We start from the raw sequence: 25,618 nt of genomic DNA, 5'->3' as shown, positions 1-25,618 counted from the left end.
TTACAGGTTCATATCAATTACTCCCTGTGTGCCGCTTGTTGTAGTCATCTTGACACAAACGGGCACCACCCAGCATTTTCTGGAAACTGAAGGATCTGAAATGAAAAGCGCTAGTTTATAGGGTTATAATCTGGAATAGCCATAATGGGGAAAAAGGACTGGTGAACATGTGCATATGCACGGAATCATTCCATAGTTAATGGGAGATTTATGACTGATGAAACAGCTACAGAACAGCAAGTGGTGGAGATTGTGTTTTTATTTTAAAATGAGAGCCAAGTTTTACATTAGGACGTTGTTGAATCTAGCGCAGAAAATAAATGGCACCCAAGGGATGCTGTAGCATTCTGCTAGATTGAAGGGCCTTTAATAATCTGATACACTAATAGCAGTTTAGATAGAGTGCGTGTAAGAGCTAATCTTGTCTCATGCTTTTAGAATAACTTATGCACGGTAACAAGAATCAGTTATGATGTGTTGGCACTGTAGCTTTTAGTAGCTGACTTTAAATTAAAAAAAATATGTTCGCTGAGTGACTTTTTTAGAATTCACTTAACGAAGGCTCATAAAACATGATACCTGTTTACAGCAGGTTTAACAACCACATGCAGCTCTGTTAGTAAGTGTATCTGTCTCTCTATCCTCTTACAGGCTGTGGTGTAAAATATGTGTGTGTGTTTATATATTAGTACTAACAGGTAGATTTTATTTGACACCACCTCTGATTAAAAAAAAAAAGGTTGTGCGTATGTATAAAACACATATAGGGCTAGATTCTGTAAATGGTGCTGAAAAATTGAAGCACTGAGCGCTGTTCTATAAGGGGCACTTGTACTAAGCAGTGTAGGCGACTACACTCGCCCAACGTGCGTCAATTTGGAGTTACCGCCCGGCTACCATGAGGCCTGGGCGGTAATTTTGATTTTTTACTTGTATCCTCTACGTACATAATTTTTATTTTTCTGCGCGCAGAGGAAACTGGGCAATAATTGTCATTCTACATGCATAGACGATTACTGCATGGTTACTGCGTGAGACCTTACTGCTAAGTCAATGGCTGGCGGTAAGGTCTCAAACCCAAAATGCCAATTTTTATTTTGTTGCACATCCATTTTTTGGCAAAAATTTTAAAAAAAGGCCATTTTTACAGGCACGCTGAAAAATGGATCTGCGCATGCCCAAAACATGCGCTTACACTAGCGCAGCCCATTTTTCAGTGCATCTTAGTAAAAGGACCCCTAAGGATCCTCACCCTTTATGGAATAGTAACTTAAGTGCATAAATGACGCCTTACTTAAGGAACCATCAATTAAATGCTGTCGCCTAAGTTAGGCGCCGATCGGGTCTATTTTGTAATGCACATAAATTCTGGGAATGACCCCAGAACGCCCCCGGCCATGCTCCCTTGAATTTATGTGCTTTAGGATTTTCATGCGCTTTGTTATAGAATACAATGTGAGTGTAAATCTCGAGGCCAGTTAACACCCGTAATTGGTTCTGATTGGCTCATTAATTAATTTGCACGTGCAGATTCTCAGTGTGTGCCGCATTGTACACTGCATATAGAATCCGGGGGATAATGTTTACAGCTTCTGTTTTAGAATAATTTCTTCCAGGTGTGTGTTGGGTCCTGCTTTTAAACTTGTTCCTTCTGTGGTACTGAAATAAAAACCTCTTGAAAATAAGAGATGGTGAATTTCTGCTTAGATACAATCTGTTTGCTGTGGTATTTTTGTCATTTGTATAAGTCTCCGAAAAAGATTTAAGACCTCTTCCCTTCACAGCAGGACCTAGAGAGCAGTGGAGTTTGGGGGATGGAGGATAGGGAATAGCTTTAAAATAAAATCACTCAGTTCTATCCATTTTTGGAAATAAAATGTTATATATTGCATGTGTGAGCATGTGAAGGAAGCTTTTGTGTTTTTGGCCAGTGTTTCTACTCTTTCAGAAGAAGTTTGTGGAAATTTTAAGGAAACTCTTATGTTTGGCTTTTTTCTTTAGTGTAGACCTATCTGTGTTAGCTGTACACTAGATGGCAGTTTTGTCCTACCTTCTAACGTGAAATCTAACATAGTAGAACAGCAAAGGCCATCGGTGTTTAGTCTGCACTCAAAAGGTCTCTGTGGGACCAGCGTGGACCCCACGGACTTCCTGGAACATGTGTTAGCAATTTAGGCATAGACATTTCTTTCTTTGTTTTACTGCTTGGATCTTTGAAAAAGTGTTGGTGCTGGGTTCTGGGATTCTGGGATGTCTGGATCATGTCAGAGGCCACGGGGATCAAGTTCATGTGACAGGCCAGACTGGTGAAGGACAGAGTTGGATGAGGGGGAGGAAACTGACCCTTACTTTCACCAGCGACACATTACTGCCTGTCTGTGAGCTAAGATCAAAAAACTGGCTGTGTTTGACTCTTAAAACAGCTGAACAAGCAAAACACATTATGCACTTGGCTTTTCATATTTTGTCAACTGTATGTCCGATGAAGTGTTTTCTATTTCATAATTGGACATTCTAATTTGTCATCTTCTCTCTCTCTTTTCTTTTTTTTTTAAATTCTTATTCCCTCAGCCCTCTCCAGACGCAGTGACCTCGAAATCCTTGCCTACTGCATCCTGAAGTGGTTATGTGGGAAACTGCCCTGGGAACGGAACCTGACTGACCCTGTAGCTGTCCAGACTGCTAAAACAAAGTACGGGTTTCAAAATACTCCATTTCCCCTAATTCCTTCCAAGAGAGGGACTTCAAAGGGCACTCAGCCTGCAGGACATCTTTTAAACACATGTGATAGAGACCATTTTCCTGAAATTCGCTAGACTTGTTTTTAATTTGAATATATTATGCAGGTATCTACTGCATGTATAATTTATAGCAGTTAGCAAGCAACATATTTTACTAAGGTATGTTTATTGTTTTGTGTGAACTGATCACATGCCAGTGCTCAGCTAAGGCTTCCAGTTAATGTTGGGGACATATGAATTTGTATAATCCATAACATGCAAACAAGTAGCATGGACTCTCGCACTAGTGGATTTAAATGTAGGTTGTATTAGAAAACAGATTCCTTCAGTTTTATCGTCTACTGAACAGGTAGTTTGGCCTCCACCTTTCTTCAAAGGCAAAACTGTCCTGTTACAACATTACCCTTCGTGGAGTCAATTTTCAAAGGAAGATGTGGGTTTTTTTTGATGGGTTTTGGAATTAACTACACGTTTACCAATAGCTAAAAAAACATACAATTTTCCTGTCCATTATCTCTCAAATTCTGTAAATGCCGCTTTAAATTGCATGTGCAAATTTGGGCACGTGCCCAATTTGCGCACGCAATTTTATTAAATAACGAGCCAGTTAGGGCCTTGAATTGGCTTAACAAGCAAGTATTGGTGCTGATTGGATTTCATTAAATTGTACACATGGACCCAAAAAAAGGTGCAACAATGGGGGGGGGGGGGGGGGGGGGGGGGGGGGGGGGGGGGGGGGGGGGGGGGGGGGACGGGGGGACATTCCTATAGTTTGTGCCCATTGTGGGAATAACGGAAATCTGCACCTAATTTAGGCATGGGGGATTTACACCAAGGTTTTGTTGATATGTGGCCATTCTTAAATGTAGTCGCAGTTCCAGGCGCTAAGGGAGAGATTCCATATATGGTGCCTAAAAAAAATCAGCGCTGAAATCAGTGCCGACTAATCGTATTCTATAATCACCTAGATTTAGGTGCCAATTATAAAATATTCTTAGTTGGTATTTCAGCGCCTAAATCTACGTGCATCCATTTACACCAATGAAAACATGGTGTAAATCTTGACGCACTGGGCCATATTCTATAGGTGCCTACATTTTGGATTGCCCACGAAACGCCCATTTCCCTGCCCATAATGACGCACCTTTTAGCCTGTGCTCGTTACAATTTCGGTGCACATCGTTACAGAAAATGCTTAGTGAGTTGTGCTCCTAAATACTAATCAGTGCCAATTAGTGCTCATTATTGCTTAAGTGCTGTTAGCGCTAATTAGCTTATTAAATTGCATGTAGATCTTTAGGCGCACTATATAGTATCTGGAGATAAGCACTATTGTATAAACAGCACCTGCCTTTGTGTTGTTCATAGAATAGCTCTAAGTGCCCACGCGTAGAATGACGATTACCACCTGGTTTCCATTGTGCACAGGAAAATAAAAAATATTTTGTGGTGCACGTAGCAGATGTGCGTAAATAATGAAATTATTGAAACAAGATGGGCGTCCATCTTTCATTTCGATAATACGGTCGGGGACGCCCAAATCTCAACATTTAGGTCGACCTTAGAGATGATAGTCCCTGTTTTTCGGAGATAATGGAAACCGAGGACGCCCATCCAACTCAGTTGGTCTTGGGAGGAGCCAGCATTCGTAGTGCACTGGTCCCTCTGACATGCCAGGACACCAACCGGGTACCTTAGGGGGCACTGCAGTGGACTAACTGATGCACTAACTGAATGGAAAAAGCCCTTCCTTACCGATCCCTTAGCGATTCGGAAAGGAACGGGCATGCATGAAGGAAATTGCATGCAAATGAGCTGCTCGCTGTTATCTCATTCCTTGTCATCAAGCAGATGAAGCCATTACGTATGGGTTGTGTCCATCAACCAGCAGGGGGAGATAGAGAGCACTCAACTTTTCACAGTGCCTCATGGCCAGCCAGCTCCACTGCCTCTTCAGTATTCTCTATCTCCCCAGGCAGGGTGGCTGCAGCTTCTTCGAGCTCCATCAAAAATCTGCCTGGGGGTGGCTCCTGGCTTGCCAGTTGTTAGCCGGGGTGTTAGAGGCTATAGCAGCTTCACTTTGAAGGCACATAGGTTAGCCCTTTCCCTGCTTTACCCATGCCCCCGTGGATGTGGACATATTAGCTTGCTTTTCCCTGTCCTTTCCCACTCAGTGGATGCAGGCACATTGGTTCGCCTTTCCCTGCCTTTCCCACTCATCTGAGCCTCCGGAGTTCTTATTACCTCTGCTTTCCTCACAGCATTAAAAAAAAAAAAAATGGAACAGAGGTTTTTCTTTGATTCTTCTATGGGAGCGGAGCTGTGATACTCGGTCCGGTGAGGTAAGAGTGTTTTCTAACTCCTCCAGGGTGGGCCCGCGATCGGGGCGTTTTTGGCGCGAAACCGCCATTTTGAATTCTCCCGCCTTTTTTGGCAATGGCTGCAGAGAATGTAAAGCGCTGTTCCCGGTGTGGCAAGTGCAAATCAGCAGCGGGGCTCTGTAAATCATGCTGTACAGGTGTATGAGCCGGCCCGAGCATGGCGAGCGATGATTCTTCCCGCTCAGAGCTGGCAGCGGACGCCATTTTGAATTCTCCGTATGGCGCGGTCTCCGTAGAGACGGAGAGCCCGGGGGGGGGGGGGGGGGGGGGATCTCGAATTGAGGCTATTCAGGGAGCGGCTAGCCCCGGACAGGATCTGGGTGCCCAGTGCGAATTTTTCTCCCCTGATTTTGTGTTGTTATTGCATAAAGCATACATGCTGAAAAGAGCTCTCCCTCAAGGGTCATCTGAGGCCCCTTCTAATGTCCCCCCCCCCCCCCCCCCGGTGGATTCTGGCCTGGGACTGCCCGCTGAGGCTATTTTCCCTGATAATTGGCATAAAGAAAAGCGTAGAAGGGCTAATTCCCCTTCAGATTGTGGTGCACCACCTCCCCCCCCCCTCCGTGGTCGGGCTGTGAGAATTCGGAGAGTTCTGGCAGGCCTTCTTGGTCTGAGGAGCCAGAGTCAGGTGCAGAATTACCACAGGATCTGGATGATCCCTCCGCGGTGAGGATTTTCCACCGTGATGAGCTGCCAGCGCTTATTTCAGATGCCCTACAGGTCCTTTCTATTGAAGAGCCTGACAGTGGCACGGCCTCCTCTGTGAATCCTAGGATGGCTAGTACCAAAAAGCCTGCTCGAGCCTTTCCTTTGCATGACTCTATCCAAGAGCTTATTTCCGCTCAGTGGGCTGACCCCGAGGCACCTTTGAAAGTCTCCAGGGCTATGGGGCAATTATACCCTCTGCGTGAGGAGCATTTGGCTCGCTTTGCAATGCCTAAAGTAGATGCCCTAGTCACTGCGGTGACAAAGAGAACTACCCTCCCTGTGGAAGGAGGAGTTGCCCTGAAGGATATACAAGACTGTAGGCTGGAAGCAGCACTTAAACGGTCCTTTGAAATTGCAGGTTTTCCTGTTCGGGCGTCTGCATGCAGTTGTTATGCTGCTAGAGCCTGCCTGGCGTGGTTGCAACAGGCAGTGGAACAGCCCGGAGATGGAGCGGAGCACTTCTCGGATGTGGCTCCGCGGCTGGAGTCGGCCTTGTACTTTTTGGCTGATGCCCTTTATGATATTGTCAGAGCTTCAGCTAAACAAATGGCAGTAGCAGTGGCGGCTCGCCGTCTTATTTGGCTACGACATTGGGCAGCGGACATGGCCTCTAAGCAAAGGTTGGTGAAGTTGCCCTTTCAAAGCCTCCTTCTATTTGGTGAGGAGTTGGGAAAAAAATTATTAAAGGCCTGGGAGATCCTTAACCCCAGCACTTGCCCGAAGATAGGCCGAGGCCTTCCTCCAAGGGCCAGGCGGTCCACTCCTCTTATAGACCTCGCTTCCATGAAGCTAGAAGGTACCGCCCGGGGCATTCTGCTGGGTTCACTTCTCGTGCCCGTTTTTCAGCAGAGGAACTCCTTTCGCTCGGACAAGTGTTCCGCAGCCACCGGCTCTAGGCCTGGAGTTCAGGGGCGACCCTCTCAATGATGGTGCGCCGGCCCCCTCCTCGCTTCCTGTCATTGGAGGACATCTTTCCCTCTTTGCCGAGGAGTGGGCCAATATTTCCTCAGATCAGTGGGTTCTGGACCTGATCAGAGATGGCTACAGAATAGAATTCAACGCCCCAGTAAGAGACGTGTTTGTGGAGTCCCGATGCGGTTCTTCCGCCAAACGGGCGGCGGTAGAGGAGACTTTGCAAGGTCTGATTCAGTTAGGGGCCGTGTCCCCGGTACCTCCCGCAGAATACGGCTACGGCCGATACTCCATCTACTTTGTGGTGCCGCGAAAAGGTGGGTCTTTTTGCCCTATTCTGGACTTAGTCCCTGAGAGTGCGGCATTTCCACATGGAAACCCTGCGCTCCGTCATTGCTGCGGTACAGCCAGGAGAGTTTTTCATGTCTCTAGACCTGAAAGAAGCTTACTTGCACATACCAATTTGGCCCCCGCACCAGAAGTTTCTGAGGTTTGCGGTGTTGGGAAAACATTTCCAGTTCCGGGCCTTGCCTTTTGGCCTCGCCACAGCTCCCAGAACCTTTTCGAAGGTAATGGTGGTAGTAGCTGCTTTGCTCAGGCGAGAGGGTAACAGGGTTCACCCGTACCTAGACGACTGGCTCATCAGAGCAGACTCTGTAACAGAGAGCTATCAAGCTACAGCCAGAGTGGTCTCAGTACTTCAATCTCTAGGCTGGGTCGTCAATATGGCCAAAATTCACCTGACCCCCTCGCAATCTCTAGAATATTTGGGGGCCAGGTTCGACACAGACTCGGGCTATGTATATCTACCCAAGCTAAGGCGGTGCAAGCTTCAGAATCAGGTCCGTCTGCTCCTGAGGATGCCCCGCCCGCGAGCTTGGGACATTGTCCAGGTGCTGGGATCGATGACAGCCACATTGGAAGTGGTGCCCTGGGCGAGAGCGCACCTGAGACCTCTACAGTATTCCCTACTTCAAAGATGGTCTCCAGTTTCTCAGGATTATCAATGCAGACTTTCTTGGCTCCCTGCGTCCCGACTCAGCATGGAGTGGTGGTTCTCAGACAGCATGCTGCGGCGAGTAATGCCGCTGGCGCTCCCCGATTGGTGTCTAGTAGTGGCAGGTGCCAGCCTGAAGGGCTGGGGCGCACATTGCAAGGGGAAGCATGCCCAGGGTCTATGGATACCCGAGGAGTCGGAGTGGTCCATCAACCGCCTGGAGTTGAAAGCGGTGTTTCAGGCGCTTCTGGCCTTTCAAGTGACCCTGGAAGGATTGGCTGTCAGAGGGATGTCGGACAACATGACAGCAGTGGCCTACATAAATCGACAAGGCGGCACTCAGTGCAGAGCACTGGCCGAACAGATTTGCCACTGGGCCGAGCTGCATCTTCAGTTTCTGTCGGCAGCTCACATTGCAGGGCAGAGCAACATGCAAGCCGATTATCTAAGCAGGCATCAGATCGATCCAGCAGAATGGGAACTAGCAGACGAAGTATTCCTGCAGATATGTGCCAAAAGAGGCAAGCCCGTGATGGATCTTATGGTGACAAGTTGAAATGCCAAAGTCCCGTGCTTCTTCAGCAGACGGAGAGAACCTCGCTCGGCAGGGTTGGATGCCTTGACTCAGCCCTGGCCTCCGGGCCTACTATATGTGTTCCCTCCGTGGCCCTTGATAGGACGCGTGCTCCTGCGGATTCGGTTGCACCCAGGAGAAGTGGTCCTCATCGCCCCGGATTGGCCCAGGAGGCCTTGGTATGCGGACCTCCGACAGATGCTAGTGGAGGCTCCCCTTCCTTTACCTCTGGTACAGAACCTGTTGTCACAGGGCCCGGTAGCCATGGAGGATGCCTGCCGCTTTGGTCTTATGGCATGGCGATTAAGAGGACGCAATTGAGGGACAAAGGCTATTCAAACACAGTCATTTCCACTCTCCTGCAGGCCCGCAAGCATTCCACTTCCGTGGCTTATGCCAGGATTTGGCGCCAGTTTGAGTCTTGGTGTGCTTCAAAAGCGATCACACCATACGGGTTCCTGTCTCGCCGATTCTGGACTGTTTGCAGGATGGTGTACAAATAGGCTTAGTCTATAATTCTCTGCGGGTGCAAGTGGCAGCGTTGGCCTCCCTTCGTGGTAAGGTTGAAGGCGTGTCTTTAGCTGCTCATCCAGATGTGGCACGGTTTCTTAGTGGGGTGCTTCGGCTCCGGCCTTCCGTGCGAGCACCCTGTCCAGCTTGGAACCTGGAGCTAGTTTTGAAGGCCCTGCAGGCTTCTCCTTTTGAGCCGCTTCGGCGAACATCGGAGAAAGATTTGACACTAAAGGCCGTTTTTCTTGTGGCCATTACTTCAGCGAGACGGGTGTCAGAGCTCCAGGCGCTGTCCTGTAGAGACCCATTTCTGCAATTCTCAGAGTCCGGGGTCACGGTTCGGACCGTGCCTTCCTTCATGCCTAAGGTGGTTTCAGTGTTTCACCTAAACCAGCCTATTTTCTTTCCCTCCTTTGATAAGGAGGAGTTTCCAGAATTTTTTGGCCAGTTGCACCTGTTGGATGTACGCAGGACTCTGCTGCAGTATCTGCGAGTTACTGTCTCTTTCAGGATCTATGATCAACTGTTTGTTTTGCTATCATGTCCTCGCAGAGGGTCTCCAGCGTCTAAAGCCACTTTTGCCCGCTGGCTCAAAGAAACTATCTTTTCAGCTTATCTGCTTGCCGGCCGGTCTCCGCCTGTAGCCTTTAAGGCGCATTCTACCAGAGCGATTTCTTCCTCTTGGGCTGAAACTGGAGCACTCTCTCGTCAAGAGATATGCAGTGCAGCAACATGGGCTTCTAAGCTCTCTTTTGCCCGACATTACAGGCTGGATGTGGCTGCTAGGAGGGATGCGCGTTTTGGAGCACAAGTGCTAGCGCGTGGTGTGACCTGTTCCCACCCTATATAGGGATTGCTTTGTTACAGCCCATACATAATGGCTTCATCTGCTTGATGACAAGGAAGGGAAAATTAGGTTCTTACCTTGGTAATTTTCTTTCCTTTAGTCATAGCAGATGAAGCCATGAGCCCTCCCTGTATGATTGTCTGTATGCTGTGAATCTGTTTTCAGGTTCTGTTCTTGTTTCCTAAAGTTCCTTCCTTGGGAGAAAGTTGGAAAACAGTCTTCAGGATTCATGTTCACTTATAGGAGGATGAGTCCATTCCCTCCAGTTTCTGTTTTGGAGGATGAGTTTATTCCCTCCAGGAGGTTGCGTGTATCCCCTCCAGTTATACAATAAGGAGGACGAGTTTATTCCCTCCAGGAGGATGTGTTCATTCCCTCCTTTTGAGTTCATGCCCTTGTTAAGGGGCCATCGTTCGCTGTGAGGAAAGTTCATGTTATTCCCATTGCGGTTTGCCATACTGCTTTGGAAGCTTCAAATACTGAAGAGGCAGTGGAGCTGGCTGGCCATGAGGCACTGTGAAAAGTTGAGTGCTCTCTATCTCCTCCTACTGGTTGATGGACACAACCCATACGTAATGGCTTCATCTGCTATGACTAAAGGAAAGAAAATTACCAAGGTAAGACCCTAATTTTCCCTTTGCACACGATTTCCTTCCTAAGGATGGGAAGCCAGTGCAGAGCAGCCAAACGTTATGCGTGACTGCTCTGTGCATGCCAAAGACAGCTTCATACACGCAGACAAGCTGTGTGTATAATAGCCATCTACAACCTTAAATAAATTGCCATCTACAACCTTAAAAAAACACAAGTCCAGGTGAAAATGTCCAAGTGCTCGTCAGGGACGTCTTTTTTTTTTTTTTTTTTTTTTTGAGTATAGGTGAAGGACGTCCAAGTGTTAGGCGCCTTCGCTATGCCTCCGTCCCTGGTACGGGCACTTGAGGATGTCCAAAATGTGGATGTTTTGTGAGAAGGACGTCCATGCCTTTGCTATCCTCCGACACCCCCTTTATTTAATTATTTGGATTTTGGATCACAAGTAGCAGCAGAGGGATTTGAACTGGCCACCTCTGGATTGCAAGACCAGTGCTCTAACCACTAGGCCACTCCTCCACTCCACTCCCTTGAAATTTGGCCGTCCCTATGAGGGGTGGGGGGCAGTTCAGGACATCCTGAATGTTTGAAAGAAGGACACCTTCGCTATGCCTCCGCTGACACCCCCCCCCCCCCCCCCCCCCCAGGGACCTGCATACTGCTGCGATGGACCCGAGTATGATATTTGAGGCTGGCAAAAAAAGTTTTTAAAGTTTTTTTTTTTTCAGGGTGGGAGAGGGTTAGTCACCACTGGGAGAGTCAGGGGAGGTCATCCCCGATTCCCTCTGGTGGTCATCTGGTCAGTTCGGGCACCTTTTTGAGGCTTGGTCGTAAGAAAAAATGGACCAAGTAAAGTCGGCCAAGTGCTTGTCAGGGACGCCCTTTTTTTTCCATTATCGTTCGAGGATGCCCATCTGTTAGGCACGCCCCAGTCCCGCCTTCGCTACGCCTCCGACACGCCCCCAGGGAACTTTGGTCATCCCCGCGACGGGAAGCAGTTGGGGACGCCCAAAATCGGCTTTCGATTATGCCGATTTGGGCGACCCTGAGAGAAGGACGCCCATCTCCTGATTTGTGTCGAAAGATGGGCGCCCTTCTCTTTCGAAAATAAGCCTGTATGTGGTTTACAATTTCTATTACAGGTACTTTGCACTAAACGATATTGCACTACAAAGCATCAATAAACAAATGAACGAGTTCTGTTCATGCTTCTTCAAAGATCTGAATGCACTGGTGCGTATACTGTAACTTAACATCTTTCTATTAATATACTTCTGCCATACATTATTATTAACATCAGTAATACATCATATAGTTCCTTTTTCATACCATTAACTTCCTAATATGTACAAAGATCTTAGGGCTGAGTTTTCAGGAGCACCAGCAGTTAAATTATTACACATTTTAGTGCTGCTTATATGTACGAGTAACGAAACTTGTGTGTGTGATGTGGTCAGTGGCACCACCACTGTCCCCGATTCAATAAAAGTTGCCAAAAAAAAGTGTGCAAATTTAGGCATGCACAATCTAATAGAATAACAAGCCAATCAGTGTCAATTGGCTTTTTAACAAGCGATTGGCACTAATTAGATTTAATTGGAACTTATGTGCGTGAATTTAGGTGTGGTACGGAAATGGGAAGTCATGGGCAGATCAGGGGTGTGGTTTTGAGTTATATGTGTATAGAATATGGGTGCTCCATGTGTAAATTCAGGTGCGGGCAGTTGCACCACGTTTTCATTGGTGCAAAAGGCAGCATCTAAATTTACGCATAACCTCTCCACTTAAACATTATTCTATAAACTGTGCCAAACTTTAGGTGCAACCTAGAATGCCTCTTAAGCGGATTATTTTTCAGCACCATTTATAGACTTCACCCCTGTTTGTTTAGTTGAGGCCTGCTATTCAGCAGCTGATATGACTAGGGCCTTTAGTAACCCTCTCTTGAAACTGGTTTCTGAGCCCATCTAAGTGAATAAACAACTTCCAGATCAAAGAACGATTAAAGCCCCATCGTGTCCATCATTAGTAGTGCACTATCAGTATTTTATAATCCCATTCGCAGCAAGCCTAATCTAAATGTATAGCTTATCTAAAATTTCAACCCAACACGATCCTTACAGGTGTTAGAAATACACATATAGCAGCATTATATGTTCACCGGCTGCCAGTGTATGGATAACGCCATTTCCATATCAACTTAATTTTTATTCTGCCCAGACTATCATGATATAATTTTAGGAAAGGCTTTCAGTTTTGAACAACTGTTTATCACTTCAGAGGGAAAGATGGTGAGGACCGTGCACCATCATTTTCCTTTCCTTTCCTCTTCACTTCCCTCCTAGACAAATCCAACAGTGTGTGTGTACCTGTTTCTGTTTTGTTGTGTTACTGCTTTTTTTAATTACTTCCTTGTATATACTTAAGGACTGCATAATAGCTTTTCGATGATGTTAGCGAGTGAAAATTATGGGAAGAAATATAGTGTGATTTTATATTTTCTTATGGAAAAAAATGGAAGCCATATTCCCTTGTATTTTGCATATTGTAGTTCCTGTAATAGAGTAATTGCACTTGTGAATACCTTAGCTTGCAGTAAGGAAGGCAGTATATAAGTATAATATAACATTGACTATCTATGTACACCTTAACAAGTCTTGTAGACCAAAGGGTCCAGTACACTAGGCTGTACAGTCCCAGATATCCAGCAATGAGTTCTGCACAACCTATTTACATATGCAGTCTGTACTAGGGAGTCATTTTCAGCAGCAAAAGTCACAATTTTATTTGCTGGTATTTAAATGCACATGTACATTCATTGCTGCTATATGTAGTTAGTGGCACAGAATATACACTTAGGGAATCTTTTAGAAAGTGGTGATAAGACCAACATGGGCTTACCGCATGTTAAAGTGAAGCTGCCGCTGGCTAAATGCAGGCACCGGTGGTAGTTCTAGCCCTGTCACATGCTATTTCCTGCACTAGGGAAAATCATACATTATTTTTAGCACGGTGCCACATGCTACCTGGTTACCGCCAGGTTAGAGCAGGAGCCCTTACTGCCACCTCAATGGGTGGCAGTAAGTTCTCCCCCTCGCATGGCCACATGGTAGGAGCAATCATACGCCTAGCCATGGCTATTTTCAGCCTTCTTTACCTGCTGCAGTAAAAAGGGCCTCAGCGTCTTTTTACCGCAGTTTGGTGAAAGGACCCCTTAGTGTGGTGACCCCTGCTGCCGCTAGCCATTTAATTTAGGCTTAAGCTAAACATACAGCTTACCCGTATGCCAGCTTAATATAACCACTATGGGGGGAAATTCTCCATAGATCAAAGTTAGGGGCGCTAAGCATGAATTCTGTGTCAGCAGTTGTACACACACAACTGCCTAGCGGTTAGAACACCAGTCTTGCAATCCCAAGGTGGCCGGTTCGAATCCCACTGCTGCTCCTTGTGATCTTGGGCAAGTCATTTAACCCTCCATTGCCTCAGGTACAGACTTAGATTGTGAGCCCTCCTGGGACAGAGAAATACCCAGTGTACCTGAATGTAACTCACCTTGAGCTACTACTGAAGAAGGTGAGAGCAAAATCTTAAAAAATAAAATTACTAGTACAAGTCCACAGTCGCACATCTAACTTTAGGTGCCAGCACTTACACTAACTCAATGGCTTGTGTAAACGCTCATGCCTGAATGTAGGCAGCTAGGTGTATAACTGCTAGAATTCTGTAACCGCGTATGGAAGTGCTAGATCAGCCAATGTCCCTCCCAGGTTTATGCTTCCCTTGCAATTGGAAGCTGTGGATTTTGCATGCACATTTTGTAGAATATCAGTTAATAGCAATTACAAATGTAACCACTAATTTATACAAATTAAAATCAATTAGTCAATTATTGCTCATTAATTGAGTTCATCATTAAATTAAGGGGCCCTTTTTCTGAGCTGCGTAGGCGCCTACACGCGCCCAACGCGTGTCAATTTGGAGTTACCACCTGGCTACAGCAAGGCTCAGGCGGTAATACAGGTTTCCCCACCCCTTCGGAGTGGAGGAGTAGCCTAGTGGTTAGTTCAGTGGATTTTGATCCTGGGGAACTAAGTTCGATTCCCACTGCAGCTCCTTGCGACTCTGGGCAAGTAACTTAACCCTCCATTGCCCCTGGTACAAAATAAGTACCTGAATATATGTAAACCACTTTGAATGTAGTTGCAAAAACCTCAGAAAGGCGGTATATCAAGTCCCATTTCCATTTCCCTTTACGGAGCCGTCCTGCGAGGATGGCCCCAAGAAAACTTGGGCGCCCTGTTCGATTATGCCCCTCCACAGTCACCTCAGGGATCACCTGCGGTGTATCAAGTGCCTTAACTAGATAAACATTTTCCAGGTGTATTGGTTCTAAAATGCCCTAGCTTATCTAGACCAATTTTAAATAGGGCTGAAAATGCGTGATTCCATATCATCATGCTGATCAATCCATAGACTGGTGGGTTGTGTCCATCTACCAGCAGGTGGAGATAGAGAGCAAACTTTGCCTCCCTATATGTGGTCATGTGCTGCCGGAAACTCCTCAGTATGTTCTCTATCTCAGCAGGTGGTGGTCACACACAGCAGCAGCTCTGGCTAGGCCTCCAAGCCTAATTTTTAGATTTTGTTGAGTGCCTGGGGTTGAGGGCTCTTCTTGAGCAAGTGCAAACCTGGTGGCGCCAGGTCCCTCCTTTTCTCCCCCCTCCCGCTGGCTCCGTTAAAAAAAAAAAAAAAAAAAAAATTTTGAACGTCCTTAAAGGCGTTTATTTCGACGTTTATTTAAACGTTTATTGCAGCTACTCACTGGGACACCAGCTCGGAGCGGGCAGCAGGTAATTTTTACCTTTTATAGCGGGCAGGGGGTTCCCCGACTGGTCTCCACGTGGCCCATGGCGTCAGAGGGCGAGGGCGCAAAGAGTCACTCCCCGGATCGCGTGTGCGCTTCCAGAGGGGATGCGGGGGTCTTAAAGTCTGATTCGCCCTTGTTGGGTGACAGTTTCATGGCCGATGAGTGTCTCGGTCCTTCCTCCGGTGTGGCGGTTTTTCCCGCCATAAACGCCCATCCCCGCGGCTCGCCTCCGCCATATTGGCCGGCCACGCGGCTCGGACGGCTTCTTCTTGGGCCGCCCTTGAGGTGGGAGACATTGATGCCATGAACGCCCTTAATTTGGGCGACGGCACAAAAGCGGCTAAAGTTAAGCGCCGTTCTTCCCGCGCGGCTCCTTCGCGGAGTGTCGCGCCGGACGCCATCTTGGATGTGCAGCATGTCTCTCCCCCGCTCTTGCGAGCGCCGGTTGAGGGTGCGTCTAGGGCTGTAGCCCAGGCTGCGGAAGTGCACAGTATGCGGGGTTTCTCCCCCGAGTTTGTTTTGCTGCTGCATCAGGCCTTCCTTATGCAAAACGCTGCCCCTGCTCCCTCGTCTGGTAAAGAGGTTGAGGCCCCCGGAGGTAAACACCCTCGGGTTGATTCCGAGGCATTGGAGGACTTTGTCTCCTCTGATGTAGATGAGGGCAGCGTATCTGAGTTCTCCCAACGGTCCTTTGCGGATTCCATGGAGGAGACGGATCCCCGCTCGGATGGAGCGGATGGCCCCTCTGCAGCGCGGCTCTTTAGCTCAGAGGATTTGCCCAACCTGTTAATGCAGGCCATGGGCATTTTGAAGATTTCCTCTCCGGAGGACGTCTCTCCCTCAGCCCCTGTTGGCTCTGCCATTATGCTGGGGACGAAGCGCCCGCATAGAACCTTCCACGTGCATGATGCCATGCACACCTTAATTTTGGCTCAGTGGGATGTCCCGGAAGCGAGCCTTAAAGTGGTTAGGGCTATGTCCCGCCTCTATCCTTTGCCTGAAAGTGAACGTGAGGCCTATCTGTGGCCTACCTTGGTTTCTTTAATCACTGCGGTGACTAAGAAAACGGCGTTGCCGGTGGAAGGTGGCACGGCCCTATAGGACGCCCAAGACAGAAGATTGGAGGCGGCCTTAAGGTCGTCCTTTGAGGCGGCTGCTTTAAGTTTGCAGGCCTCAGTTTGCGGCTCCTATGTGGCCAGGGCGTGCCTGACTATGGTGCAGCGGGCTTCCCCCTCGGATCATTCCTTGAGGGCTGATTGGCCGGCCCTGGAATCGGGCTTAGCCTATTTGGCAGACTTGCTGTATGATGTCTTGAGGGCCTCAGCTAAAGGCATGGCTCAGACAATCTCTGCGCGGCGGTGGCTTTGGCTGAAGCATAGGTCTGCTGACCACGCCTCTAAATCCCGCCTGGCTAGATTGCCTTTTAAAGGCAAGCTGCTCTTTGGGGTCGAGCTGGACAAAATCGTGACCGATCTCGGCACGTCTAAGGGCAAGAGGTTACCAGAGGTCAGGGCTCGGGCTAGTGCTCGCCCCGGTACCTCCAGAGGACGGTTTCAGGAAGCCCGTCGGTACCGCCCGGGCAGGTCGGGCTCCTCTGCCCCCTCTTCCTTCAAGAGGAAATTCTCCCCCAAGCAGCATTCCTTTCGCAGAGACCGCCGTCCCGGAGGTGCTCCCTCCGGTCCTCCCCTAGGGTCTCGTACCCAATGACGGGGCCTTGGTCCACGCCCCAGTGCAGATTGGAGGACGGCTGTCCTCGTTTCTGGGCGAGTGGATCACAATAACTTCAGACGCTTGAGTGCTGGAAGTCATCAGAGATGGCTACAAGCTAGAGTTCTGCCGACCCTTAAGAGACGGGTTTGTACTCTCTCCCTGCAAGTCTCCGGTCAAAGCTGTGGCAGTGCAGCAGACCTTGGACAATCTGATCCGCCTGGGTGCGGTCGTTCCGGTGCCAGAAAATCAGCTTGGCAAAGGACGTTACTCCATTTACTTTGTGGTACCAAAGAAAGGAGGTTTTGTACGGCCTATCCTCGACCTCAAGGGGTCAATCAGGCTCTTTCGCATGGAGACCCTCCGCTCTGTTATAGCGGCAGTGCAGGCAGGAGAGTTCCTGGCATCCTTGGACATCAAGGAAGCGTACTTGCATATTCCCATCTGGCCTCCTCATCAACGCTTTCTGCGTTTTGCAGTCCTGGGCCGACACTTCCAGTTCAGAGCCCTCCCGTTCGGGTTGGCTACTGCTCCGCGGACCTTCTCCAAAGTAATGGTGGTCATCGCGGCCTTCCTGAGGAAGGAAGGAGTACAAGTCCATCCTTATCTGGACGACTGGTTGATCCGAGCCCCTCTTATGCAGAGTGTGGCAAAGCTGTGAACCGGGTGGTTGCTCTTTTGAGCTCCCTGGGGTGGATCATCAACTGGGAGGAAAGCCAGCTGCGCCCAACTCAGTCCCTGGAGTATCTGGGAGTTCGATTCGACACCCAAGTGGGCAGAGTGTTCCTGCCACACAATCGGATTGTCAAGCTTCAGGCTCAGATGGACCAGTTCCTAGTAGCCTCTCCTCTTCGGGCTTGGGACTATGTGCAGCTGTTGGGCTCTATGACGGCCACGATGGAAGTAGTGCCCTGGGCCAGGGCTCATATGAGACCACTACAACACTCTCTGCTGCAGCGCTGGACTCCGATGTCGGAGGATTATGCTGTGCGCCTTCCCTTGGATCCAGCAGTGCGCAAGGCGCTGAGCTGGTGGACGCAGACAGACAAGTTGTCTGCAGGAATGCCTCTGGTGACCCCGGAGTGGATTGTCGTCACGACGGACGCCTCTTTGTCGGGCTGGGGAGCCCACTGCTTGGGAAGGACAGCGCAGGGGCTCTGGTCTCCTGCAGAGGTAAAGTGGTCTATCAACCTCCGGGAACTCAGAGCCATTCAGTTGGCGCTTTTGGAGTTCATCCCGGTACTGGCGTTGAAGCCTGTACGGGTCCTGTCAGACAATGCCACGGCTGTGGCCTATGTCTACTGCCAGGGAGGTACCAAGAGCGCCCCTCTAGCCAAGGAGGCCATGAATCTATGCCAGTGGGCGGAAGCGAACCTGGAACAGCTGTCAGCGGCCCACATTGCCGGAGTCATGAATGTCAAGGCGGACTTTCTCAGTCGCCATGCCTTGGAGCTCGGAGAGTGGCAGCTATCTGTTCAGGCGTTCTTGGACATCACGAAGCGCTGGGGCCAGCCGAGCCTAGATCTGATGGCGTCATCGGCCAATTGCCAAGTGCCGCGCTTTTTCAGCAGAGGACGGGACCCTCGATCCCTGGGAGTAGATGCTCTTCTCCAACAGTGGCCGACACAAGAGCTTCTCTATGTGTTCCCGCCCTGGCCCATGTTGGGCAGGGTGCTAGACCGGGTGGCAAAGCATCCGGGCCGGATAATCCTGGTGGGTCCGGATTGGCCCAGACGTCCCTGGTACGCGGACTTGATCAGGCTCTCAGTGGACGAACCTCTGCGACTGCCAGTGGAGCAGGGCCTGTTACATCAGGGTCCCGTGGTGATGGAGGATCCCTCCCCCTTTGGTCTTACGGCCTGGCTGTTGAGCGGCAGAGTCTGAGGAAGAAGGGCTTCTCAGACAAGGTCATCGCCACTCTGCTGAGAGCGAGGAAGCGCTCTACTTCTACTGTTTACGCCAGGGTTTGGCGTACCTTTGCAGCGTGGTGTGAAGCAGGTTCACTTTCTCCATTACTGCTCCAATTTCTTCAGTGCTGGCGTTCCTGCAAGAAGGTCTGGAGAAAGGCCTGTCGCTCAGTTCCCTGAAAGTCCAGGTAGCGGCCCTGGCTTGCTTCAGGGGCCGCCTGAAGGGTGCTTCCCTGGCTTTGCAGCCAGATGTGGTGCGTTTCCTAAAGGGAGTTAATCACCTGCGCCCTCCTCTGCACTCAGTGGTGCCTGCGTGGAATCTCAACCTGGTGCTAAGAGCCTTACAAAGCCGCCTTTTGAACCCTTGTCGAGGGCATCTCTGAAAGACCTGACGTTGAAAGCAGTCTTTTTGGTGGCTATCACTTCAGCCAGAAGAGTTTCCGAGCTCCAGGCACTCTCTTGTCGAGAGCTTTTTTCTGCAGTTCACTGAGGCAGGAGTGACTATTCGCACAGTGCCTTCCTTCCTACCCAAGATTGTTTCTCACTTCCATGTGAGTCAGCAGCTCTGTCTCCCTTCCTTTCGTAGGGAGGACTACCCAGAAGAGTATTCTGCTCTCAAATATCTGGATGTGAGACGGGTCATCATCAGATGCTTGGAAGTGACCAATGATTTCCGGAAGTCGGATCATCTGTTTGTCCTGTTTGCAGGTCCTCGTAAGGGTCTGCAGGCTGCTAAGCCTACAGTGGCAAGATGGGTCAAGGAAGCCATTGCAGCGGCTTATGTGGCCGCGGGGAAGGTGCCACCTATTCAGTTGAAGGCCCACTCCACTAGAGCTCAGGCGGCCTCGATGGCAGAGGCCGGGTCCGTCTCCTTGGAAGAGATTTGCAAGGCGGCAACTTGGGCGTCGGCCCATACCTTCTCCAGACATTACCGCTTGACTGTGGCTGCTCGGCGGAGGCCCGGTTTGGAGCTTCAGTGTTGAGTTCAGGGATTTCAATGTCCCGCCCTGGGTGAGTACTGCTTCGGTACATCCCACCAGTCTATGGATTGATCAGCATGATGATATGGAAGGTAAAATTATGTATCATACCTGATAATTTTCTTTCCATTAATCATAGCTGATCAATCCATAGCCCCTCCCAGATATCTGTACTGTTTATATTCTGGTTGAATTTTAGGTTCAAGTTTAGTCTTCAGTTACTTCAGGAGGACTTCGTGTTCAAGTTTTTTCACTTGGATTCTTCAAGAGTTGAGACGAGTTTGTGTTACAGTGAGCTGCTGCATTCCTCTCCCCTCCGTTTTACGGGGCTGGCACTCCCTCCCGCTTCGTGCGGCTGTAGGGCAGCTTTGTACCCCTCCCGCTTCGGCGGTGTTAGGGTCAGTCAGCTCCTCCCGCGGTTGCGGTTGCAGGATAAGCCAGACCCCCCCGCATCAGCGGGGTGGTGTCCCTCCCCCGCTCCGCGGGGATGAGCTGGACGGATTCCCCTCCCCCACTTGTGTGGGGATGAGCTGGGTTAATTCCCCTCCCCCGTTTCGGCGGTGGTGAGCTGGGCAGAGTGTCCCTTTGTGGGTGTAATTCTCTAAGTGCTGAGTCCTGCGGATGGAGCTTTGATATCGACATACTGAGGAGTTTCCGGCAGCACATGACCACATATAGGGAGGCAAAGTTTGCTCTCTATCTCCACCTGCTGGTAGATGGACACAACCCACCAGTCTATGGATTGATCAGCTATGATTAATGGAAAGAAAATTATCAGGTATGATACATAATTTTACCTTTCTTTTTGAAAAAAACATTTGGGTTGGAGAAGTAGCCTAGTAGTTAGAGGAGAGGCCTGGGTTCAAATTTTGCTAATCATTCCTGATCTTGGGCAGGTTACTTCACCTTCGGTTGCCTCAGGTATAAACGTTTGAGTACAAGCTCACCGGGGCAATGAACTATTATGTACCATATTGTAAGTCTCCTTCAGCTCAGATTTGGAAAGGCAAGTAATTAAATCCAAAGTTCATCCATAGAATTCCTCCCCCCCCCCCCCCCCCCCCCCAGTAGCTTTCCCATGTTCCTCTGGCCTTCTGGCTCAATCAGCTGAGCTCTGGTACAGACTCTTTATTTACAACCACCTGGATATCCCTGTTTTATATCCATTCCCTACCTCACCTAACGTATTCACGGCAGTTATAGTCTGCTGGGGATTGTGCACATAAGGCTCCCTGTACAGCTCTTCAATTAAGAGTTCTAAATCTGACCAATAGGCAGGGCTTGTTTTGAAGGGGGTACTGAGTACTGGCACCTTTTCCATTGGCTGCTAAAATTGACCCATGGTCCCCAAGTTTTAATGAAAGAGCTCAGGCTCTACACACCAATTCTGCCTTGTCATAGATTCTGTGACGGGTTGCAGGGGGCGTGGCTATTGTGGGGTGGATCCCTCAGTGATCACCCCAGCCCTGAAGGGTGGCCTGGCATTTGAGTACCGGCACCTTTTTCGCTAGAAAAAATGCACTGCCAATAGGTGGAAGCACCATTGCACATTATTAGAACTCATTTCACCCAGGGGTTGTGAATGCTGCCTCTGCAGCATCCTTGGTCCCAGGTGAACCAAGGACCGTAGAACCCAGGTCTTTTGCACGGTAGTGCAAAGTACTGCCATGGACCCACCAGCCCTGCCCTTACTTAGGGCCCTGTTTACTAAGCCGAGCTGTAGGCGCGATATTGTTTTTAGAGCAGGCTAAAAATTAGCATGCACTAACGCTAGAGACACCCATATATTCCTATGGCGTTAGTGCACACTAAAAACGCCAGCACACCTTAGTAAACAGGACCCTTAGTGTAGGTATCATCCCAGCTTCTTTGAAGTTGTAGATCAGCAATACAAAAACATTCTGCATAAAGACCTGATCAAGCCTATCTGTTGTACTACTTTCTTGATATTTCTGGTTCAATGTGGGTGATTAGTAGCACTGCAAAAAAGAACCCCCAAAACCCCTCCCACCAACAGAAAACAAAACAGAACAACAAAAATCAAAAAAGAAACATCTTAAGTCCCTCATGCAGGGAGAACAGAATCAACTTTACTGTCACTATTGGATTACCAAGTTTTATTTATTTCACTGATGTATACCACCCCATGAGTTAAATTTCTGGAGCTGAATACTTAAAAATGCAGTTAGCTTAAAAGAAATTGCAGAGAAATAGTGCCAGTAGACAACTGCTGTATTTAGAATCCCTCAGGCTTTAAACTAACAAGCAAAGTATGGAAAATTATTTAGGCTACAAATATATGGAAGGTACACATGAAATCTGCAACTGAGTATCCATTCCCTATTTTGTTCCCTATATAAAAACTAGTCCTGGTGTGAAGATTAATTTAGCTTGTCTACAGCAATAATTTATTAGTCCTATATAAGGTGCAACATTTCTAGATGACAATTTTGTATGTTACCTTTTGCACCATAATCACTTTAAGAAAAATATGGTGGTAAGTGTGAGAAAGAAAGAGCAGTAGTTGGATAGGAAATTATTCTCTTAGTTTTCTCAATGGTCAATGAAGTATCATCAGCTTAATCACAGTAAGTTAAGCTTCTTTTTTTTTATTTTTTCAGGTTCATGGAACAGCTTCCTGATTCCCTTACATGCTGGGTGCTTTCTGAAAGCTGCAGCTGTAAGTACAACTACTGTACTGTACACATCTAAGACAACTCGCAGAAAAAATAGTCATGATATGGCATTCATGCATGTTCTTTCTGATTTGCTGATTCTTGCTAGGAGATGGGAACAGAAGGGTAAATATTTGGGGAGAAAGTGGGAAATAGTTAATTCTAGTAAGGATTTTCTTCTGCATGAAAGTAGGTGTGTATTTTCATGACATGCACAGATGACCACCAAAAAATGAGATGTTCCATGGGCATATATTTAGATATTTACACCTCCTCTTCTTCTCTAAACTGTTAGAGAAAATAGTTCTTATCCAGCTCTCTTCCTACTTAGAAAAAGCATGGTACTTCACCCTTGGATTCTGGAAGAGATGGTTCCAAAACAATTCTCACAGCCTTTTACAATGAAATCAGAACAGCTTTGGACAAATATTCACGAATTGTCGTTATCTCCCAAGATCTGAATTTTATTTAGTAATTGTTTTGTGGAAGTACGAATGCTTATGTTAATGAAGTTTTCTGTATATATTTCCCATGGTCTCAAGGGCCGCATAAAATTCACTGGTGGGGTGCAGGTTGTCCACGCCTGCTTTATCCTGTTGCTTGTTTCCCTCTCTCAACCTTTTCTCTTTCCCACCAGCGTCTAGTCCCTACATCCTCCAACGACCTCCATCTCCCAAGCATAGATGCCTGCTCTTGGGGTGCTGAGCACTTCCAGTATGGAGCCAGTGCCTTCCTTTTGTCCAAGGAGGAGTAATTTGTTCTGTGTTTAGAAAATGTGGCACCTATGCTCCCGGGCATCCCCTCAGTGAGCCTGCTGTTTGATAATGTTGCTTCTTTTCCCCGCATTCTGTTGCCTCCAAAGATACAAGAGCTCTTTTTTTCACCTGTGCTGTGTGACTTTTATGTTTAAACTACATGGTACAGGTAGTTTAGTACTCCGGCACTAATATTGTGGTTTCAACACTTGGGAGACGTGAGGTGGTGAGAATACCTGCACAATGCAGCTTAAACCTAATGAGACTTCCATGGTGCAGATGGATATGAGTTCTTAGGAAATCACTGGCATCAAGGTGTCATAGTTAAGCTGGCATCCAGGATTGGCTGAGCCCTGTTAACAGAATGTTTATTTCTGAAATAACATCCAAATAACCACATATTCATAAGCCTCATTTCTGTGAAGCTTGGGGGCTCTGTAAAAAAGAAAAAAAATGCTCAGGAATAAAATCTTTGGATGGAGATAAGTTTCTTCTTAACAAGTCAGCAATGCCATCTTTGCAGTATGACAAAAGAAAAAAAATGCTGTGGGGTAAGATAACTTCTGATATTCAGCCTTTTACATGGCTCAAAAACTGTAAATAAGAGCCCAGATTTTCTGCATCTGAACTGTAGCAAAGTTAATAAGTACATAAGTAATGCCATACTGGGAAAAGACCAAGGGTCCATCGAGCCCAGCATCCTGTCCACGACAACAGCCAATCCAGGCCAAGGGCACCTGGCAAGCTTCCCAAACGTACAAACATTCTATACATGTTATTCCTGGAATTGTGGATTTTTCCCAAGTCCATTTAGTAGCGGGAAACTCTATAGAATGAATAAAATATAGGCTGAAACTGCTTTCAGATGAACTTCCCCTTCTCCTTCTTTTTTTTTTTTCTTCAAACCTCCAGCTCCCCAGATGGCAGGTTGCCCTCTCTGAGAAGCCTCCTAGCCTGAGCACTGGAGATGCACCCTATGTGCCACATGTATGGAGGTAGTGGCAGAAGTCGATTTGGGCCTGTCCAAGTCCATTTGGCTCCAAGAGATGGGAGATTTGAACTTTGGAACCCAGTGTTCCAGTGCAAAATACAGCAAACCAAGTCATAGGGCAACACTAGAGATGTTTCTCTTGAACAGAAATGTTAGAAAACATTGCTTCACATAACGTGGTCATTAGAAGGTCAGTGCATGCTTTCAAATGAGAATTAAAATGTAATAGCAAATGGAATCACAAGACATTGGCACTTTATCACTAATGATAGATTCCCATTTAGTCATTCTTTTTATCAGAAAACTATTAGACTTTGATTCATCCAGATGTGGACAGAAACATTTTCAAGAGAAGGTTACTGAGGGCTACAGTAATTTCTACATTAAGGGAGTGGTTATCAAGGTGTAGTAAAAGTTGGCCTTTTACTGCACCTTGATTTGCTCCAGGAGTTGGCAACCTATGGTTGCCCAGTACCACAGGATAATTACTTCTGTTGTAAATGAATAATGCTGCTTGTGAGCCACCTCACAAGCTACATTATTCTACTGACCTGGAAGCATTGGGCTGCCAGGCCACATAAAAGGGGCTGCAGTAGTAATTGTCAGATGCTTTCCAAGTGTGGCTCGCCACATCAAAGCCCCCTCTCTTGAATGGAAGACCTCCCAATTGAAGCTCCTCCCTGAAAGGGCCCCTTCTGTGGTGAGCTCTACACAGAAGTGACATACCATGCCCTTGCCGGCATCAGGATCGAAAATGACCCAATGACCTCTTAAGTGCATAAGTATTGCCACACTTGGCCAGATCAAAGGTCCATCAAGCCCAGCATCATGTTTCCAACATTAGGCAATCCAGGTCACAAATACCTCGCAAGATCCCCAAAAGGTTCAATACATTTTGTGCTGCTTATCTAAGCAGTGGATTTTCCCCAAGTCATTTTAATAATGGTCTATGTACTTTTCCTTTAGGAAGCCGTCTAAACCTTTTTTTAAACCCTGCTAAGCTATCACAATCTCTGGCAACTAATTCCAGAGTTTAATTACATGTTGAGTGAAGAAAAATGTTCTCAGATTTGTTTTAAATTTATCTCTAACAAAAGTCTTGTGGTACTATCGCTATGGAAACATGACCCCTAGTAGTAGGACTGTGAGACTACCACTAGGAGTTGCAGCGCTGGTGAGGGCAGGAGTGACTGGGAATTGCTCCTGCCTGGGATGCCAGGAAAGGTCCAAGTAGGCCTGGAGGGGAACCCTACTTGGGGGGATGGGCTTTCTACCAGGGTGATTGGCCACAGGTGAGGGGGTGTGTGGCTTGTCGCATTACTTCTGAAGGGGTGAGGGTTTTAATTGGAAGGGTCTTCCATTCAGGGGTCATTGATATGGGGGGAAGGCCAATTCAGGAGGGAGGCTAACTGCTGGGGATGGGGACTTTGGAAGGGGTGTGTGTGACTGGGGGGCATTTGGGGAGCATCTGA

At 47.9% G+C, this 25,618-nt stretch overlaps 1 protein-coding gene across 1 annotated transcript in view; it reads left to right on the top strand.

Moving 5' to 3' along the window:
• Nucleotides 1–25,618, top strand: part of VRK2 (VRK serine/threonine kinase 2) — a 156,990-nt gene that overhangs the window by 96,681 nt on the left and 34,691 nt on the right. The window contains 2 exon segments of the mRNA XM_030194671.1: nt 2,572–2,692; nt 22,347–22,405. Coding sequence (XP_030050531.1) covers nt 2,572–2,692; nt 22,347–22,405 — 180 coding nt within the window.

Source organism: Microcaecilia unicolor, chromosome 3, assembly GCF_901765095.1.
Source record: "Microcaecilia unicolor chromosome 3, aMicUni1.1, whole genome shotgun sequence".
Lineage (NCBI taxonomy): Eukaryota > Metazoa > Chordata > Amphibia > Gymnophiona > Siphonopidae > Microcaecilia > Microcaecilia unicolor.
This window is presented reverse-complemented; position numbering and strand designations above follow the sequence as displayed.